Source organism: Episyrphus balteatus, chromosome 1 (genome assembly GCF_945859705.1).
Source record: "Episyrphus balteatus chromosome 1, idEpiBalt1.1, whole genome shotgun sequence".
Taxonomy (NCBI): Eukaryota; Metazoa; Arthropoda; class Insecta; order Diptera; family Syrphidae; genus Episyrphus; species Episyrphus balteatus.
This window is the reverse complement of record NC_079134.1, coordinates 128875254-128897227: the sequence shown is the minus strand read 5'-3', so window position 1 is coordinate 128897227 and position 21974 is coordinate 128875254. Positions and strand designations below refer to the sequence as shown.

The 21974-nt window shown below is 33.0% G+C and overlaps 1 protein-coding gene across 1 annotated transcript in view; it reads right to left on the bottom strand.

Moving 5' to 3' along the window:
* The window catches only part of LOC129907243 (transcription factor HIVEP3), a 160331-nt gene extending 141313 nt beyond the window's left edge, over positions 1-19018 (bottom strand). The window contains exon 1 of the mRNA XM_055983352.1: positions 18446-19018. Coding sequence (XP_055839327.1) covers positions 18446-18476 — 31 coding nt within the window. The 5' untranslated portion in view covers positions 18477-19018. The remainder of the gene's footprint in view (positions 1-18445) is intronic.
* Positions 19019-21974: the final 2956 nt, after the last annotated feature.

Here is a 21974-nt window from a genome sequence, read left to right as displayed (position 1 = left end):
GAAAGACAGCAACAGCGAGGGTTTTGAGTTCAAATCTAGCATATAATAAATTATACATATGATTTTTTAAAGGTTTCATTATTATGAAAAAGTGCATCACAAATTAGCCTATCGTACTCGACAGAAAATCGTTTATCTCCTTCGTTATTCCACGCACATGGGAATGGTTAAGCCTTACAGCTTATTATAAGATTTTACACGGCTGTTCTAATATTCGTTCGAATTTCAAAACGGAAACGAAAATTGAATCCGTAAATATTGAAAACGGTTGTTCTGATTTCCATTCGACTTTTTTGTTACAGAATATTGTTTTCCGGTAGCAATTGTAGCGGATTGTAGACCTGTTCATCTTCGAAACACTTACTAATCCGTGAAATGTGTGCGAATACCATATTTCTGGAAGCCAAACAAGGGACAGATACAAAATTCATTGGATCGTTTTGAAAATATTGATTTTTCAAAAAAAATTTCAATTTTTTTTTAAATGATTTTTCATAATTTTTCCTTATTTTCATATCAAGAACGATTTTTTTGAAGCGTTTTTGTTGAAATCATTTGAATCGTTTATTTCAGAAACAGCATAAGTCCATTTTTCCCAAAATTTTTTTTTTTTGGAAATTTCTCATTTATATATACCTAGTTATTTATCTTCTGGAAAAAAATTAAGTATGTCAGACCCCCCAAAATACGAAAACTGAAAGGAAAGGGTTTAAAATGTATGGGAAGATTTCACCCGGTGACAACATTTTTTACTGTTAAATACATGACTTTTTACCAATTTTAAATTATTTTGGCAGCAATCTTGACACGCACCCCCTTTTATTATACATCTATAAAAAGGTAAGGAATTACTCTATCTATATCTGTTAAATTCATTAAAATTGAATTCAGGGTTCAAAAGTTATAGCCAGATTTCTCGCGGTGGCAGCATTTTTAACTCTTGAATTATATGACTTTTTACCAGTTTTAAATTATTTTGGCAAACATCATTACACGCAAGCGTTTAAGTTATACATTTATAAAAAGGTAAAGATTTACTCTATCTACTGCTACTTTATTTATTAAAATCGAAAGCTGTGTTCGAAAGCTATAGTTAAATAAAAACAAAAGTTGACATAAGTCCAGCGACTTTAAAGGCTTAAAAACCCGCTAAGACTTGAAAAAAAGTTAATATTTTTAAGGGTTTTAAATGCATCTTTAGCTAGATTATAACTCGGCATACTCTAAATTTGAAGTGTTGTGGAGTTTTAACATAAAAAACAGTTTTTTGTTGCTCCTGAAAAGTTAGTGCTCATGGACTTATGCTGTTTCTGAAATAAACGATTCATTGAATCGTTTACGAAATCAGAAATCAAGAAAATGGTTTTATAATAATGTCTGCTAATAACTTCTAAAAAAATATTTTTTTAATCAAAATCGGGAGGGCTGCTTTTTAACATTTTAATTTTATTTTAAATGATTTTGAAATTGTATGATCTTTAACAAAACTTTTAACATGTCCTTGAAAGCCTTGAAATTTATCTGGGTTATTTACTCTTCCATATGTTATTCTTTATTCGAATACATTTTTCCTGGTGTAGCAACCAGAACAGAAGCTGGAACTAAATAATTGACGAAGATTTAAAAAAACTATAGCCTAGTCTAGAGGCGAAACGAAAATTTTCATACAAAACCAGCACAACGAAAAATTTTAATTTCCAACCACTGTTTCCTTGTTTTCCGTACAAAGTATTTAAAATATTGAATACAAAAATCAGAGAATGTGCAAATACGGGACAATCACGGGACAAATTACAAAATACGGGTTTCTTAAATAAAAACCCGGGACAAGCTGTAGAAATACGGGACAGTCCCGGGTAAACCGGGACGGATGGTCACCGTACTTATACTATTCAATTTTACAGAAATTTAAAATATTCAATAAAAAATTATGAAAAAATTGGTCCAAATTTCAACCAAAATATAAGAACGAAAGGACAACGATATTAAGTTAGTAGTGGAAGACTGCTAATGGCCAACCCGCCAAATTTTACTCCACCGGAAATTTAAAACTCTCTCTGCAATATTAAACATTCAAAATCAATTTACCTGAAAGTGACAGCCTTTTGGTTTTAGTGACTTTGCCTGTTTTTTCAATTCTCTCACAAGCTCCCAAAATAAATGACAAGCTATCAACTATGTCGTTTTATTTTTCCATAAAATACAAAACCTACAAAATCCCCACTCAAATTTTAAGACTACTCATTCTAAATGTTATGTGTGTATACATTTTTTTTACATAATCACACCAAAAAAAAAGTAAATCTCTTCAACCTAAAAGAAGACATAACCTCGAAACTGCCAACATTTACGTACTACCCTTCTTGTCGTTTCATTTCACACCCAAAAACAAAAAAAAAAAAACATGAAAAAAATTAAAAAAAAAAATCCCCATGTCTGCAACATTTACCATTTTACTAGCTAACACATTTGTATCAAAGATTTCCATCAACAAAAAATAGGGTATGGGTGCGCGGTAGTATATGTAATAGGGTTTGCCCCAGAACTAACTGCACCTTCTCCCCCATAAAGGTTCATCAACAGAATTTTTTTTTCTCTTACACATTATATTTCAATTCAAAAAAAAACGCAGGTCATCCACAACACAAAATGCGAGGGAAAAATTTTCCCGTTAAATAATACAAAAACAAAAGCCCAGCCAACACCTTTTAAATACCCCCCACCAAAAAACCCATTTATCTTCTAGTTTTATGGTCTGATTTCATTTCCCATATCCTTTATTTTTTTTTTTTTGTTTGTTTCTACAATTTTTCTTCTTTATTTTTTACTTTCATTTGTTTCGCATATATCCCCTCTTTAGCAACCCCCTTTCACTAACATTTTTTATGCAGAGCAACAAGCGAAATGCTTTTTAGTGCGTGGGAGGGACACCAGGGGGAGTTAAGGGGGTTTAGCAACAGTCACTTGGCAAAAGGAAGAGCAAAAGAGCTCCCTTGTGATTATTTTTCAATCCTCTTGGTAGAAGAGTATTGTATTTTTTTTCTTCTCTTTGTTGTTTTTGTTTTTTTGCTTTTGGGGGGTTGGTGTTTTTTGTTGGGCTGTTTAGAGTCCTTGTTCTGTGTGTGCTACGTGTGTCCTTGTGATTTCTTCTTTAACCACCCCCTCTTTCTCCTTTCTCTCTCTCTTTTCCTATTCTTTCTTTTCGTCTATACTTCGTACTTGGTACGACTTGGTACGACTCAATTAAAATTTTCCGAATTATTAATGAAAAACTGGTAAAATTTGCGTGCATTGGAGTTTGAAGACGAATATCTTTACAACGCTTAGTTTAATCGACAAATGACCCAAGATCATTTTTGTAGAGCAGTTAATTTCCTACAAAAAAAGTAATGGCGCAGTTCTAAAAAAAATTTTTTTTACGAGTTACAAAATTCCTAAGGAAAACCGATATTTTCCATAAAATAGTCAAAATTCAGGATTTAATAACTTTTGAACGGTGATGTTTGGGAAAAAAATTTTAAAGACCTTTTTTGTAGAGCGTTCAATTTCCTATAAGAATATAAGAAAAAAAAAATTTTAATACCAGCTGATCGAGAGATAAAAATTTTCATTTCTGATACTAGGGAAAAAAAAGAAATATTAAAAGCGGAGGACCTTCCTATCAAAATAAAAAGCTCATATTTGGTGAGTATACTCTATAGGGGTCTAGGAATCGAGATATCGAAGTACCAATTCAAAAAAAAAAAAAAATTTTTTTTTGACCCACCCTAATATATATAGTATATTTTTCTATAATGTAAGTATGCAGAGAAAGTTCTGTTTTGTGTTGTTTGGTCGCCCATTGAATTTTCTGAATGGCTTTTGGAGAGAAGACCTAGGATTTTTGTTGTTTTTATATCTTTCAATCTCATTCCAATCCACCCCAGAAGAGTGAGTATGAGCCTTTTGGAATCCCAACACCCACAATTCCCCTTCCATTTAGACACTATTTGTGTATTCCAGTCATTCGTCGTAGTTCTGTGTTTCTATTTCTTGTTTTTTTTTTGTTTTCATGTTTTATTTTTTTTTTCTTTGTTTGCCTTTTGGTTTATATTGGAGCCTGAAAGGTTATATCTACAGTTTTGTATCTCTATGGCTTTATATATGTATTTTGTCTATCTTTATGTATGTATTTATATTCAGATACTTCTTGTGCACTTGTTATATATTTTTTTTTGTTTTCTTCTTCCTTTTAGGGAAGGTAGGTATCTATTTATCTTTATTATTTTTCCATAAGGTCTTTCAAATTTGTATCATGGTAGGTAGTTGAGTTGCACATACAGGGTCGGTCTTTTTTCATTTTGAGTAATTTTTATTAAGGGCTACAAATCAAAAAGGGTGACACATTTTAGCCTTGACAAAGCTATCCTTGATGGATGGCGGGCTCATTTTCTCAGATATCCCGAAATCAAAAAAAAATTTAGTCTAAAGTGTTGTAAATAACCGACTCTATACGACAGACAAGAACATGGATCATTAACAGTCAAAATTTGACAGAGGAATACGTCAAAGGTATTGACGTTCACCTGCCAAACACCAAATTCAACAAATAATGTAAATCACAAAGAGCTGAAGAGAATGCGTCACTCGGCGACTAAAATGACACCTGTCAAAGAATTCGCTTTCCAAAACCGCCGAAGTATGAATAAACAGAATGCAGTCGCGCGACGGGCTGTCAAATAACATATAAAAAATGCATATTTTTCATTTTTTAAACAAAAAGTTCCACTGACCCACATGAAAAGAATCGCTGAGCGACGAGCGACTGCATTCTGTTACCGATGGGCGACTTCTGTACGAATTTCACATTTTTGACAGCTGTCATTTTAGTCGTCGAGTGACGCATTCTGTTACAACTTTTGAGCGAATCGCTGAGCGACGAGCGACTGCATTCTGTTACCGATGGGCGACTTCTATACGAATTTCACATTTTTGACAGCTGTCATTTTAGTCGCCGATTGACGCATTCTGTTAAGCTCTTAACTTGCGGCCTTAAGCGATAGTGGGCCGTAGTGCTACTTCTTAAAGGCAGTTACTAATTTTACTGAATTTAGATACATTTTACTGACCTATTTTTGACTAAAGAAGACTATGAGATAGAGAAATGTTTTTGTTTAAGATTTGACGGTATTTCGACAAGTTCTTGAAAAATTGGATACATTTTCAAGCTTTTTTTTCATGATCTTGATGCATTCAACAAGAAAAACATTTAAGGGCTAAGAAAAATGTTATATGGGTAGATTAGTACAGTTCTGTACCTACTAATCTATTCTAGAGGCGTCCACAAAATTATCCATTTATTAATTTTACCAAATCTGCACTCAAAAGTTTGCTTAGGAAGAAGTATTAAAGTGACAGAGCTTTGTGTGCTGGCACCTTCGATGTTATCCCCGGCACACAGAAAAAAAAAACTTTCATGTACCAGGAACCAGACCTTTTTTTATATGTTTTTGGACCCGCTGAATTTGAATTTCAAGTCCGTTTTGTCCGAACACCCTCAACTTTTGAGAAAAATGCAAAAAAAACTCCAAAAAAGTCATAAAAATTCAAACAAAATGCAGTCACAGCTCAAAACTGGAGGGTGACCGGGCCAAACGGAATTGAAATTCGGATTCAGCGTGCCCAAAAACATATAAAAAGATAGGTCTGGTTCCTGGTACATGACACTTTTTTTTATTTGTGTGCCCGTGTTATTATTATCAAAAATTTGACACAGCCAGAATTCGTGGTTGCCATACTTAACAACACAAATTTGATACTGATTGGAATTGCTCAGTAATATAAAATAAGTACCAACTTTCTTAATGACTTAGACCATTTAGCAGTAAATGGAGAATCTGCATGGATCAAAAACCATTGATGAATTATTACAGTATCCCGTACAGAAATGATAATCGCTATTAGAGCTGAGGCTGCTATTGCGATAGCTGCTTTCAATCACTCTACTCTTTCACTGAGCATTAAGCATTATGAAATCCAACCCAATTCAATTTTCTCTTTTCATTTTTTCTTATACAATTATGAAAATGTGAACAGAGAGAATAGTAAAAATGTTCTTTGTTCTTAAAGATTTCACTGCTTTCATAGCAAAACTGCTCTCTGTTCTTTTTTTCACTTCTCTTTTTCATTCTGTTCCTAATTAATATTTCAAAAAATGGAAAAATGGCGCTAACTGTTATTTAAAGAGTGATGAAATAGCAGCTTTTAATAACTGCTCTTTTAAAATGCTGCTCACTGCTCTTTAAAAATCGTTCTTTAGCACGACTGCCTCGCCAGAAATTCTGGGTTCAAATCCATCTCCTCAGGCGTACTGCCTCTTATTGTTATTCGGACATGACAAAAATTGTCGGTCCCTTTCGTTTTTGTAAAACTAATGACAGCCTCACAGAAAATTTTGAGAGCTATAAGTCACTAGGCCCTGCTCCTTCATAAAATCGTCCGTCATGTCATAAACTTATTTATTGTTTTAGAGAACTGTTTGTTTTCATATCCGTTTTGTAAGAATGAGTATGTTATTCATTGGGAATAGAAAGTGAGAGAGATTCCAAATCCTAATGTCACATTCCGCAAAAAAAGAGGTTGGACAAAAGGTTTATTGAAAAGTGGTAAACCATCAAGATGTTTCCCAGGGAATTTTCTTTTTTAACACACATCAAGAGGAGCTAATTTTTTAATAAATCCGTCCCTGAATACAACCCCTATTGCCATTGACTTGTATGTTCTGTGTCAGTATGAGTGTGTTTTTGTATCCCGGCACATAAATACGCACGTAACACATACTCTCAAGTACCTATAGGATAGGTACTATACGGTACTATTATACCTACCTAGTATTTCTCATCCATAACCATCAGGGGTTTTCTTGTTTCTTTTTTTTTATTTTTTTTTTTGTATAGAAATGTGTATTGGGTCGGGCATTACGTAAGGGAATCCCCAGCACAGTCAAGTGCGGATGATTGTCTTTCATATTTCACCCGTGTATACTGGCTTGTTGCGGAGTGAAGATATAGAGTTTTTATTTATTTTTTTTTTTTTTGGTTTGGTATATATAATCTTGGTGTTAGTGTTACCAGACGGATACACAAAGTCATAATAAATATTCTGTTGCATAGTCATTAAACTTTAAGGGTCTATGTGGGGGCGAAGGAGAGGGGTAGAGGGTTGCTATTTATCATCAACATACGATCCACCTCATCATTTTAGAATGAGGGAGCAAAGAAAAAAATTAAAAAAAAAAAAAAGAAGAAAATACGTAACAAAGGATTTTTGCAACCCAGTTATTAGAGGAGGGGTTGTGGAATTATGGAGTTATACACAGGGTAGTTTAATATTTTCTTTTTCTTCTTTTTTTTTAGAAAAACAAAGTTAATGCTCTATGCAGTGGTTGTCGTCGTCGTTGGTCGTGTGTGTGTGTTTGTGTAATGTGAAAGAGTTCTGGGAATCTATCAGTAACAATTACATTCAGATGGGTTTTGATGAAAAATATAGTCGTCTGAGAGAGAGAAGAGATATACTTTTATACGAAAACGACCACCTACTTGGGGTTTGTTCTTGATGGGGTTATGCTTTAACAGACATAAGAAGTTACAAAACAAAAATAAAACGTGTAGGCATATTTACATATATACAAATTTGAATAGGCAACAGGATGAGGATGATAAAACGAAGTGACAAGGATAAAATGAATATTGAATTTTTTTTTTCTAGAATGCCTTTATGAAAAGAAATGAATTAAAGGTAGAAATATATAAAATGTAAAATGTACAGATATATACAAATTGATATTAAAATTTTAAGGAAAACATTAAAAATTAAAAGGTGAGGTGAATAATATAGAATATTCTTACTGAAATTGTCCTGACTTTGTGAATTGTAGAATACGTTTGATTTGCAATTTTTACGTGCACTTATTTTTGTTATTTTTGGTCCTTCTTTCGCAAATTATAAAAATAATAGTAAAATCCAACACTAATTTTTTTTCTCATCGGAAAAAACATGCTTTACTTCGTGTAATAAGACCTTCAGAAACAAAGGCGTTGCTTTCTACGCGAGGGGTTAACCGATGGTTTTTTTTCTTAAGTTTTAATTGCTTCAAGAGTTTAACTTTCGAAATCAGTCCCTTCCCTTTTTTCCTTTATTTTGGTGGCAGTCATGTGAATTTGAGAAGCGCTCTTGTCAGCTTCAGTAATATCATTAACTGTTCACTCTTTCATATTTTTTTTAACAGTTGCGCTAGTTCCGTAAAAATATTGAAAAAAATGTTCGGGTTTGTTGCGTTTTCTTAAACTTTTTTGGTAAAAAAAAAACGGGCGACACTCCTGATTTTCGCTTTTTCTTCCTCCGCCAATAATTCCGATCGACTTATTTAAACTAAAATAACATTGAAGAACATTTTTGCATTTCCCCCTTTTTTTATTTGCACACAATCCAAAAAAAGAAGCACTTTTTTCACCAGTAATTCCGCAAAAAATTGCAAAATTTAACTAACAGAACATTGATCTCGCTCACAGAGAGAGTCCATTAGAATTTATACGAAATATTAAAATATTGAACAGTTACGTATTAAGAGACTAGATTTACGTACATAAATCAGTTTATATTAAAAAACAAAAAGGTTTCTTTTACAAGTGAGTGATAACATTTAGTCATGAACCAAGTAATTCATGTATTTTACTTCCAAAAACAACTTTTCAGTTGGCAGTTCTTTTTTCAGAATAGGCCTAATTATGACGATTACAACTCAACTTCAACTTTTTGAATCGTTATACCTAAGAAACGGTGGGTCTTAGGAAAAAAAGTGTCATGACACTTTTTTAATAATCTGGTCTACAATTCTTGCATGGAAAATTTTTTGATAAAACTTACCATTTTGGTGAAAATCGTGAAAAACCAGTTTTTGTGACCTTTGACCCCAAGTAAATTTTTTTTCCAGGTCTCGGATCGATGAGGACTTTTTAGATTTAATTTATGATGGTGTTTCCAAAAATCCTACCAAATTTCAGCTTGCTGGGAATTAATGTAACCTCGGATGTCTAAATTGACCGGACTAAAAGCGCCTTTAAATTAGTACAAATTAAGAGTTTTTTTTTATTTTATTTTTCAATAATTTGGAATGAGAAATAGATGAAAAATTACTATGACAAATTGATAGTAAAATATCAAAAAAAAAATTCAAAAATGGGATATTTAAATATCATTTTTATAATAAAAATATTCTTTTGATATTTTAATTATCATAAAACATATTTTTGCAGCATTTTTTGCTGATATTTAAAAAATGTTAAATTGATATTGGTTTTTTTTTCGGTGCGGTTTAGTAAAATATTAAAGCCGTTTTAGTGAGTTATTCGAATTGGGGGCCTCAAATGTTTAAACCAAACAAGTCTAATTCCTTTGTCAACTTTTTTTTTATATGTTTGCCCATCAAAATTTTTTCTGCTGACACCCTTCAAAAAAGTTTTAGCCCAAATACTGTATTTTTACAGGAATTCTATAAAAAAAAAATCGTCTAAAACACTCAAATTTAGAGATAGACCTAATTCTTCTTACTATCTCGATCTCGAAGGGATCATAAATAACTCTCCCACGTATCTGCTTCACATGTGGAGTTTGCCGTCGTCGGTCGGGTTGGCCTTAGAAATCGGCGACAAGCCTTCCGGTTTTGTATTGTTTCATTTCTGAGAAACCGTTTTGTTTGTAAAAAGCTTATTTGGTATTTCTTTTAAATCTTCTTACCACCCACAATGTCTTAGAATTATATTTTCTATTTTTCAAATATCTAACACCATGCTAGATATCAGAATAATAACCCTAATTCTATCAATTCTACTATCGTAATAATATTTTATATTTTGATATGAAATCGATTTTTTTCACGTATGCAAATTACATACTTTGTAGTCATCACACAAAAATTTTCCACCCAGACAAAACAAATACTCAACGCAATTATATCAGTTTCCTCATTCAATTTCCTATATAGCTTCACTTTTTTTTTCGTCGTTGTATTTATCCCAACCCTCTCAATTCCATTGCAACAACCCTCGATTGTTTTTTTTTTTAAATCAATCGAACGTTTCCTGTTTGACGGCAAATCATCATCATCGGATCCACTTAGTAGAAAACCCATAGAATGTGTAATCCTAGGGCGTCTCTCAGTCTTCTTTTTCTTACGTAAGAACAAACGTTTTTATACGTCTACGTATTGTGCACATGTTCGCCAAAAGTGAACAAAACATACAAACACACTCCATTTACAATTACGTATAATTAAATTATGACAATCAGCTAACGATGTATTTTTTTTTTTTTTATTATTATTATTGTTGTTGTATTATAACAGTTTTTGAGTTGTTGCTAGTTAGTGGTGGTCTTAAAACTATATTTGTATCTTATTTTTTTTTTTTTTTTGATAAAAAAAAAGTTCCTCATATGTTTCGCCCTCGTTTATAGATTGCATGCTGAGTTTGCTTTTGCTTCATACTAAATTGTCTAATAGAACACAACAATAATAATAAAAAAAAATAAAAAAATACATAAAAGAAAAAAGAAAAAACTATGCCCCGGAATGCGCACATCTAGTTTCAAGAAAATGAGAACTGACGTCGACTTTGTTTTTGTCGTAGTTATTGTTGTTGTCGTCGGGCGATATAGCTGCAAAACATTCAGAAAATCTACGTCTGGTTGAAATATGTTGAATTAAACCTGTATAGTCATAGGAATGATTTTTTTTTTGTAAATTAGTGTGACCAGATTTGTTAGAATTCTACTTTTGAAATGAGACCTATCTCAGCGCCATCTGGGAACAAATCAAAATTCCCTGCAAAAGGGCCTATGATTAGAAAAGTGTTCCTTAATTTAGAAACAAAAAAGTCTGAGACTAAAATTAATTGGTTGGTCACACTTAATTTGCTCACAAGTACGAGCATAAAACAAACCCAAAACTAATACAAACTTGAGTAAAAATTCGCTACGCTTCACGCAGCTATTTCGAGTATAATTTGTGAGTACTCATTTATTCATTACACCCTATAGCGTGCTCGTTTTATTGTCTACGGGAATGTAATGTAGGTATCTATAGAAAAAAAAAAATTTTTGTCATTTTGTTTTCAATTTTTATTTTTTTTTGCAAACATCCCTCGCGTATCTTCTCCTTCTCAACAAGTCGCGAAGAAGAAATTTGTATTTCCCATTGAGGTTGAGAGTTTGTTTTGCACAGCAGCAAACAAGCAAGACGATGATAAAATGAATACCTATAAAAATATATGTATAAAAGTCTAACTAATAAAAACTCAAGGATGTCAAACGGTACAATTTTACATCCCAATTAGTACAATAGATGCACATGGTATTTTTTTTTGTATCATTAATATAAGTGCTTTTTTGTTTTTGTATCTTTCATTATGACACAGATTTTCTCTCAAAAAAGAAAAGAGAATATGTGCGTATTTTTGTTAAGACTTTTCTTGGCATATGCGGTGGTTCCTCACATTGGGCGCCACCCTGAGAGTGAATTTTTATGACCGCAATCTGTCATCTTGTAGTGAGTGGCATGTCATCAAAAGAAATACAAAAATGAAAAAAAAAATATATACTCTCTCTCTCCCTCTCTCTCACTTGAATTCTCTTTGTTTCTCGATGAAATCAATTTAGCCGTTTGTGTCATGTCTATATCGGTGCGAGTTGTTCGATTGTGAGTGATATAGTTGGTATGGTGTTGTTGAAAATATTTTCCACCCCCTCATCACACTCACCCTCGTTTTGTATTCATTATACTATGTCCTATGATAACCTTTAATCTCTCTCTCTCTTTTTTTTTTCGTTTCAACAGACAAAACGGACTAAATGCGGTCACGAATATGTACACAAAATATACCTACAAGTGAAAACATTCATGTTGCCATTATTATTGTTATTGCGCCATACTTTGCGGTTCTTATAGAGTACATATTGTTGTCTGTAGTGTATAGGGTAGGTATTATACATTCTTTGTGGGGTGGGTATTGTGAGTTTTGAAATGTCATTCAGTCAGCATCATTCTCTGAGGAATGATGACTTTTGAATCTTAAAAACTTGATGAATTAATTATTATTATTAAAAATTAAATTTTTATTGAGGCAAATAATGATATTGTTAGTGTACGCGAAGGTTTATGACTTTAGGTAGATTAAAAAAAAGAAGAGAAGAAGAACGACCAACGACGACGAGGCAGGGATTTAAACAATCTTACTGATAGGAAATTAGACATTGACGTAAGTAGAGAATGTTGACGAAGCTTGTAGGTTGATATAATCCTCGGTTTGTTTTTAAACAAAGGAAAGTTGGAATCTTATCGCGCTATACAGATGATGACCCCTATATTTGATTGGTGTGGGGTGTTGTTTCAGAGGGGCTGGTATATTTGTACACATCAGCGATTACTTCATCATAGAAAATACATCCGTATTAGTTGATAAGAATTTATTCTCTTTTTTTTTTTGTTACTAAATTGATATTTTAACTGGTTTACTACCTATAAGCATTTACATAGTTGTGTGTGTTAATGGATAAAATATTAGACCTATACGTAATTTTTCATTTCACAAGGTTATTTTAATTTTTCTTTGGAAATATGTATTGCAAAATTTTTAGTAGATTTATGATTAATACCAAGGTATTCATTCTTAGCTAAACTTGGAAGAAAGGAAATCACTTTGAGTAAAAAGTCTTTAGACTAATAATATGAAACAATGATTTAGGAAGATAGAATCACAAGTTGAATTTATAGTCCGAGCAAGGACCCCGAAAGTATCGGTAAAAGTTCAAAACATCATACAAGCAACCAACGCAGTGGTTTTGTAAAACCGTTTTATAATTCAAAAAACTGAAATAATTGTTATTGTTATTATTAAAATTTAGGATTTTTTCCATAAGCTTTGATGCATAATTTCCAAATAAAACAAAGGAAAGAGACTCTGAATCCAACTGAATTCATTTCAAAATTAATGCTCTCACTATGTAGTATGTAGGTATATTGGGGAGTTCGTTATTTTAAAATCAAGTTCCTAACAGTGTTGCCAGAGCCGGCTATTTATCGCCAAACAGGCTCCTTGAACTTTTAACTCGCTCCTTAAAATTTTGATTTTCGATTTATCGGATTTTGGCTCTTTTAATTTCGAACTTGGCGATTCAGGCTCCATAAAATGAAAGCATTTTACAGCAGCAAAAATCCACCAAAAATGTGAATGTGACAACCAATTTGCACACATTTTCGATTTGATTTTCATTTAAAATTTAATTTTACGCCCGTAAATGAGCATGAAAACCAAAATATATCAACAAAATGAAAAAAATAATTACACTTGAAGTCTGATAAGCAAAATTTATTTGAAAATTGAAAGAACAACTATTTTAAATCTCATGCCACAAAAATTGTTTGCGTTTTTTTGGACCATTTTTGAAAGCCGCTATTTTTGGCTCAAAGATTTTTCAAAATCGGCTCCTTGCCTCGAAAATACTCTGGCAACACTGTTTCTAAGTGGAAAAACTGTTTGTAAATAATTAAAAATAATCACATAATTTGTATGCATTACCTGACTAAACCCCTAGTTCTAGAAAAATGATGTATACCTTTTTGAAAACGGTGTTAAATGTAGACAAGAACTTCATTAAAAAAATTTACTTTGTGGTTATATCTAAAAAATGGCCTCATAAGTAAACATATACATATATACCTATTCCAAAGGATAGGTTAGGTTAGGTAGAAATGGCTGTCAGGAAAACAACTGACACACTTAGACCATTTATTGGTCCGTTGTGATACCATGATTTTGTGAGGAAATTCCTCACTAATTAAACCAGTTGGAGGTTTTAATAAAGCGGTGAAGGTTGAAGATGTCAGTATTGATTAGCTCACTGGTATCTTCTAAGAAATATTTTTCCAGGTATTTTTTACGTCTACTGGAAAGGGCAGGACATGAGCAGAGAAGATGTTGGATTGTTTCTTCTTCTTCCTCATCAAGGCAACTTCTACAGAAGTCGTTAGAGATTACGCCAAGTCTTATGGCGTGTCTACCTATGAGACAGTGTCCTGTTAAGACACCTATTACAGAGCTGATATGCAATCTGCTTAGAGACAACAAATTTTTTGAACGTTTTGGATCTAGCCTAGGCCAGATCTGCTTGGTCGTTTGGCAAGTTATAATGTTTGGCCATCGTATGTTTGTTGCCTCTATAGCTTCTTGCTTCAGCATGAGTTTGCACGTTGCGATTGGTATACCAATATTTGCCTTATTGGGTAAAATTGGTATTAGAGTTCCATTTCTGGCGAGTTCGTCTGCTTCACAGTTTCCCAGAATATCTCTGTGACCCGGCACCCAGAAAAGGTGAATGTTAAACTGTTCTGACATCTCCATGAGAGATGATCGACAGTCGCGGGCAGTAACGGAGTTTGTGGAAACCGAAGCTAACGATTTAAGGGCGGCCTGGCTATCAGAGAAGATGCGGATATCCGATGTAGATATCACGTTTTCTTTGAGCCAAGTCAGTACTTCTTTAATCGCCATTATTTCCGCTTGGAACACGCTGCAGTGATTAGGGAGACGGAAGGAGAGACTAACATTAAGTCTATCGGAGTAAACCCCGCCACCCACTCCGTCATTGGTTTTAGAACCATCTGTATAGAAATGAATTGAATCATCTCTTAGAAACTCGGCATTGTCCCATTCTGATCTATTTGGGATGGTGACTTCATAATTATTGCCGAAAACCAATTGTGGGGTGGTGTAGTCGGAGTGACTGTGGATTGATCCGAATGAATTCAGAATATTTGTGTGGCCAATAGAGTTATTGGTCCATTGAGAGATGGCTTGGAGTCGAATAGCAGTGCTCGCGGCCACCTGCTTGCTGAATATATCTATGGGTGGAAGATTGAGTAATATATCAAGAGCGGCGGAAGGTGTCGAACGGAGAGCTCCGCTGATGCACATGCAGGCTGAACGTTGGACTTTGCTTAACTTGTCTCGATATGTTACTTTTTCCAGAGCAGTCCACCAAACTGCTACCCCGTAAGTGAGAATAGGTCTGATGACTGCAGTGTATAGCCAATGAGTTATTTTAGGAGATAGTCCCCATTTATTCCCTATAGCTTTTTTGCAAGAAAAGAGTGCCACTGTGGCTTTTCTTATTCTTTCTTGTATGTTGGTTTTCCAGTTTAATTTGCTATCCAAAATAAGACCCAGGTATTTGGCTTCGCTGGCAAAATTAAGTGGAACACCATTAATAGAGGGGGGGTCTAGTTGTGGAATTTTATATTTCTTTGTAAAGAGGACAAGTTCTGTTTTTTGAGGATTTACCCCCAATCCACAGTTTGTTGCCCATTTTAGTAGCTTATTTAGAGCAGTTTGCATTAGTTCTATTATAGTATGGAGATGTTTTCCTGATATGGCAATGGCGACGTCGTCAGCGTATGCAATCACTTTGAATCCATCTACTTCTAGACCGACTAGTAGTTCATTAACCACTAAGTTCCACAGGAGTGGGGAGAGTACCCCTCCTTGTGGTGTACCTCTACTAACAGATCTTCTTGCTGAGAAATCTCCTAGAGTTGAGTTAATAATTCTGCTTTTCAGCATAAGGTCTATTAGCTCGCTCAGTGAGCTATCTACTTTAAGGTTCTTCAGTGCATTTGTGATTGCTATGTTGCTGACGTTGTTGAACGCGCCTTCAATATCAAGAAATGCAACTAAGGTGAACTCTTTATGATGGAGGGAATATTCAATAGTGCGCACTACAGTATGTAGTGCTGTTTCAACCGATTTCCCTTTAATTCCAAAGGATAAAAACTTTAACCCTCTTGGGGCGCCATCTAGCGTCAAAATAAAAATCGTTAAAAAAACGGTTTTTCCACTTTGGCTTGATTTTCGAAAAAAAACCTAAATAACAAACGTATATACTACAGAAACTTTCTTGAAAAAGTTCTTAATCAGAAATCGAGTTAAAAATAAAATCATTGAACTGAAGATTTCGAATGCATTTTTCAATTTTGAAGGGTTTTTAATAAAATTACGCTACAGAGCCTTCTTTTTTTCTTTAATTCGGCGCTGTTATGATAGTCCAGTCATTATATACATTTGGAAATGCAAAATGACCGAGAAAGCTAAATTTTGGATATGTTGTAGGGGATGCTTTTAAAAGCTTAACTTGAAGTTTTCGACCAAGATTTCCTATGAGCTTTTTCCGCAATAACTTTTTTGACAATAACTCGGCTATCCTTCGAGATACGAAAATTTTACAAGGAGCTTTTTTGTAGCTTTTACCATGTTCTACAATTCATGCATACACATTTTTTGCGTATCATGTACCGTTTTCGAGATATCGATCAAAAAAGTCAAAAATTTACGATATGCGATTTGTTTTTTGACATTAGGTATCTATTTTTTGGTGATGAATATCCAAAAAAAATTGAAATCAAATTTGTAGACCCTGTTCAGACCTACAATTTCGTATTTGTAAAATTATTAAACTGTTTCAACTTCCCTTCTTTTTTGCATACCTTCTCCATAGCCAAACTTGTTGCAAAATGCACGTGACGGGACACTGGATAATAGAGATTAGTTGTTAATATACTTTTGAAATAACATGTTATTTCCCTGCCTTTCAACGTCACAAGCTCTTAAGATTAAATGTAACGGGTGTGACGTTTGAAAATTGATTTACTCTGCTTCGGTGACTTTTAGAAGCCATATAGTAGATTTTTTGAATGTAAGTCGTGATTATCGTACATATATGGAACAAGATTTTATTACGTTTCAAGTAAGCATATATTTAAAGGAAATTTATAAAAAAAAAAAAACTGTGTTTTTATAACAATTCAAAATGTAACGGGTGTGACATTGTGACATTGGCAATTAAATTAATAACTTCAAATTCCAATATTTAAGCACTATTACACAATACAAATAATACATAATTTATTAGGATAACAATCTCGATATTTTTTTAAGCAAATTAGCTATTTCAAATTTTGATACAAATTTGCGCCCACTGGCAATACAGTTTAATTTAGGCGTTTTAAAATAATGCTGGCCTTTCATTTTTTATCTACTTGCATGGAATTCCCAGAAATAACTCTATTACTTTTTGTTCCCAGCTTGATTTAATATTCTTTCATATAATGTTTAATATGCTTATTGCATCGAATTCAAATTTTTCTCTTTGGTGGTAAACCATAACCTCTCCCAAAACTCTAAAGTGGCTATAAAAAAATTTGACGGACCTTTTATAGTTTACACTAATTGGATGATATTTTGACCTGATACCTAGCTACTACTAATAAAAATTCATAGTAGTATTTTCTGATTGATCTTTTAACTAGATCCTATCTTTTTATGAGTATGTAATGTATAAACTATAAAGTCACCCAACTAGCACAACAGCTTCTGTAAATTGAAATCTCGCAGGTTCTACTTTTTATACAGCTTGTGTTGAGCTTGCTACAGAATTTAACTGCTTATTAACAACTTCTAATAAGTTGTTAAAATACTGTTAAAGAAACTTAAAAAAAGAAAGCTTGTTTTTCGGATAAGCCTGTTTAGTGAATTTATAGAAACTTTACAGAAATTAGCAAGTTTTGTATTTTTTGATTTTTGGTTTTGATATTAAATAATCTAGCTCAGACACTTTTTGGTTTTGACATTGAATAATTTAGATTGGTCATTTTTTTGCTATTTGAACTGATTAAGTTTTTGATTTCATTAATGAATATACTAGGATTGCCGAGTGGGTAGAGTGGTGGACTATGACCAAGCAGATACGAAGTTCGATTCCTGGGTGTTGTAAAAAATTATATACAATTAAAATTATTATTAATATATATACTAAAAACTAATGGAATGTTGTATATAATATCAGATCAAAAGATATAATTCATGAATTAAAACCAGTTAAAAAAGAATTCTTTTTTGTTTTTGTAGTTTGTTTTTTTTTTTTAATTTCGATAAGACATGTATTAAAGAGCTATACAAGCTCTTCCCAAGCTATCTGTCAAATCTCAAAGCTTCGGTAGAGCTTAGGTAAAGCTTCGTTTAAGATCCTTATAGAGAGTCAAACTTGTATAACGTTCTCTTTTTTCCATGCCCAACAACCTTACTAAAGTTTAAACGAAACTGAAATGTAGCTTTTATAATACCTTAACCGAAGCTGAAATTTTAGTTGAGCATTAAGCAATAACGAAATAAATAAATAAAAATAAAATAAAAAATAAATTGTACCTTCCTGGACATTGTTTTTATTTTATTCTAATATTTTTTTATTATCCTCCTATTATCAATTTGTTTCTAAGATGCCAATTTGAAAACATTCTTATAAGTAAGTATATAATTTATAATATGTTATTATTATTCATATAATTTTATTTCTGTATACTCACTTCCTCTGCCGCTTCCCTTTCGCTTTGCCATTATGTTGATATTATTGTATAATTACAATCAAAATTCCAATGCTAAAAAACTGCTGTATGTGACCCTCGTTGTCGACGACGACGAAAGTCCTTCAGGAGGAGAATATACAAAAAAAAAATAAAAGAAAATCCTCCGTTGAGAAGAAAAATATCCTTTTCACTCTGATACAAGGTTTAACATTTTTTTTTTTTCTTTTATATTTCAGTTCCAAGTCTCACTCACATATTGTTCATATATATGATATTATGAACACACTTGAAATATTTTATGTAGGTATCTTAAGGATACAGCAAAATATCCTCGATCAAAAAAAAAAAGTAAGATATGGATATATCTAAAAAGTCCTTGAATAAAGACAACTTGTTAAACACACGAAGAAATGTATGCATGCATGAATGACCATCATAATGCCAGTTACACTTGTAAATTAAATGCATACAAAATTGTAAGTAGGTAGATCCTTTTTAAATTTATTTAATTCAAATAGATTTATATTTATCATATTAGATAGAGAGTATAGATAAAAAAAAACTTACAAAACGTTCACTTTAATTTGATTTTTAAGAAAGAAAAAAAAACAAAAAACTTGTAGGTAGGAAAAAGTGTAAAAAGGTCCTTGAATATTATTTTTTATGTAGACTTGTGTATATAGATTTATTGAGAACAAACAAAAAAAAATACTATATAAATTCTTGATATGCCAAATTCTAATCCTTTTTTTTTTATTTGGTACTTTGTGGGAGGAAATACACACAATAAATCCTTAAAGAAGGACGTTTTGTTTCTTATTTCTATTTTTTGTTTTTTTTTTTTTTGTTTTGTTGTTCGTATATCGGTGTGTCTAAACTTAAATGATTTCCACACCCTTAATTCACTTGCAAACTGGCGCCCGGGGGGTGTGCCAGTGACGATGACGAGCCGACCCGACAATATTCAAGTGAGGATAACAACAAAAAAACCTCTCCAGATTACACAGACACTATCTGCTTCAGGTTTCCCTTCACTTTTCACTTTAGACGAGCGATGGGGAGAGGGGGGGGGGGGGGAAAAACCTTGTTTGTAGGTTAGGTTTGAGGGAGGAAATTCCAAGCGACCTCTTTTCAGTTCGAATGCAAACAAAAACAACAACAACGACAAGAAGACAACATAAAAAAAAACAACACAAGGATATTCAGAAAATATTCACCCACACTTCACTGTGCGTGTTGTTCACTTTCACTCTGTTCTGTGTTTTGTGTGGAGAGTGGAGGTTGGAGAAGAGAGAGGCAGACTATTATTATTTTACAGGAGTTCCCCCACTTACAACAGTTACACAGATTTTTGTTTGCTCTATTATTGGAGATTGTTGTAAGAATATCCTTGAGAGGAGTATCTGTTACATTTTTACACGCTCATCGAATCTAGGTTTTTTTTGCTAAGGGTTGAGATCCAGGTCTCTACCGGATGTGTTAAAATAATTAATTAATCGAATCAATCAACTTGAGCACCACAATTTAGTGAAAGAGAGAGAAACCCTGGATAATTGGTCAAACCGACACACATTTACTATGCACAACAAAAAGAACAGACAAAACACGAACAAAAAAAACGACGTCTATGAGAGGAGAGCGAGGTTACGCACGGTGGTAGTAAAGTTGTGAGTTGTGACGTTTAGTTTAATGGTAAATACCGTTAGAGGGCAATCCCATATTGCAAAGCACATTCCAATAAGCACATTTTTTTTGCAATTTTTTTTTTTTTTTTCTTTTTCAGCAAAACAAAACATAAAAATGCACTAAATCGAAAATAAACATTCAATTAAATTAATTATTGTTGTCTATTAAAAAATTGTGTGACAAAAAAAGAAGAAGAGCGAAAAAAATGTCTGCGATAATGCGCTCAGACCAGACAACCAGCTTCTTTATTATTATTTTTTTTTTTTTTTTTGTTGAACAAATAAAAAATCTTTCTTTTTTTTTTTCTTATTAAAAAGTAGAGACGACGACGGAAAATCGACGCAGTACGTCCTTCTCTGGCGACGACAAGCAACGATGTTGTGTTAAAATTGAAAATTCACCACGGCTGAACCAGCACAGTAAAAATGTTTACCCAGGTTTTTTTGTTGTTGTTTTTTTTTTTTGTTTTTTACCAGACCCAGATTCATTTTGTGCAAAAATCACACACACTTGTACGGAAAGTGGCTGTTTTTTTTTTTTTGTGGGAATGTATAAGTGCGTCTCGTCGCGCATTGGCGCAGCTCCAAAATAAAAATTGTATACGATGGAAGAGAGCGAAAAGAATGCGAGCAAGTAAAAAGGAAAACATCAAAACAACAAAAATTTATGCTCCACTCTCCACATTCAAAAGATACACATACACTTGTTCATTTTGGTTAAGTGTGTTAGAAAAGTCTGTTGGTTGTTTGTGGTGGAAGGGAAAGAGGGGTAAGTGTACAAATTTATTTCATAGTTCATTTGCGCGAGGTGAAGTTTCTTTCAAACAAAAATACAAAAATGAAAAGAAATAAGAAAAGATAACCAAAATTTAAGGAAACCCCGATCAAAGAGGAATGATGGAGGAGAGAAATAAATAAAAAATCACATTTTTTATTTCTCAACTCAATCCATTTGGAAATAGAGTGACCATCGGGGATGTGTCGTTGCGAATTATTTTTGCTGAGGAGTAGGTATTTAAATTATTTTGAGAGGTGCATTTAACGGTCGTGACATTACAACTTCACAGGAAATATTTTTCTCTAACATATCCTGTGTCTATTGGCTAACATCTACGGACATGAAATTTTTTGTTTCTTTGTTTATAGGAAATTATTTTCGGACATTTTATACAGGGGCGTAGCTGCTGCTTTACCAGCTGTATCCATGTAACAGGGCCCCAAGAATATAGCGGCCCTCCATGAGACCAGACGACAAGACGTTTGTGAAAAAGTTCACTAAAATCTGTTAACCTTAAATAAAACTTGATCAATAGAGGAGGGGTATTGGGGGGGTTGACATATCCCAAATCAATTTTAGCCTTCTTCCAACTATAGTATCGAACTGAAACACTGAACTAAAATACTATTTTATTACTAAGTTTAAAATTGTATTAAATTATCTTTATAAATAAAAAAGTTACATATAAAAACAAAATTTGTTTTGAATGACTGCATGCTATCTCGCTCCACGCTCCAGACATGCCGCAAAAAACTAGAAAATCTTGGCTCTGAAAACCCTACCAATCTGACTTTGTCTATCAAGAAAAAAAAATCTTAAAAAACCACACCCAGGGGCGGAGTGTACTTAAACCTGATACGCTGTTTACGCTAAATTTTAGCCGAGATAAAATTCCCATACAAGTTATCGATAATTTGTATGGGATCCATTTTAGCTCAGATAAAATTTTTCGATAATTTGTATGGCAACTAAAATTTAGCGCGAGCTGAGTACCAGGCTTTACTATTAAACAAAAAATTAAATATTTATTAGGGGTATTCACGATCCGGTGCAACTAGCCTAGTAA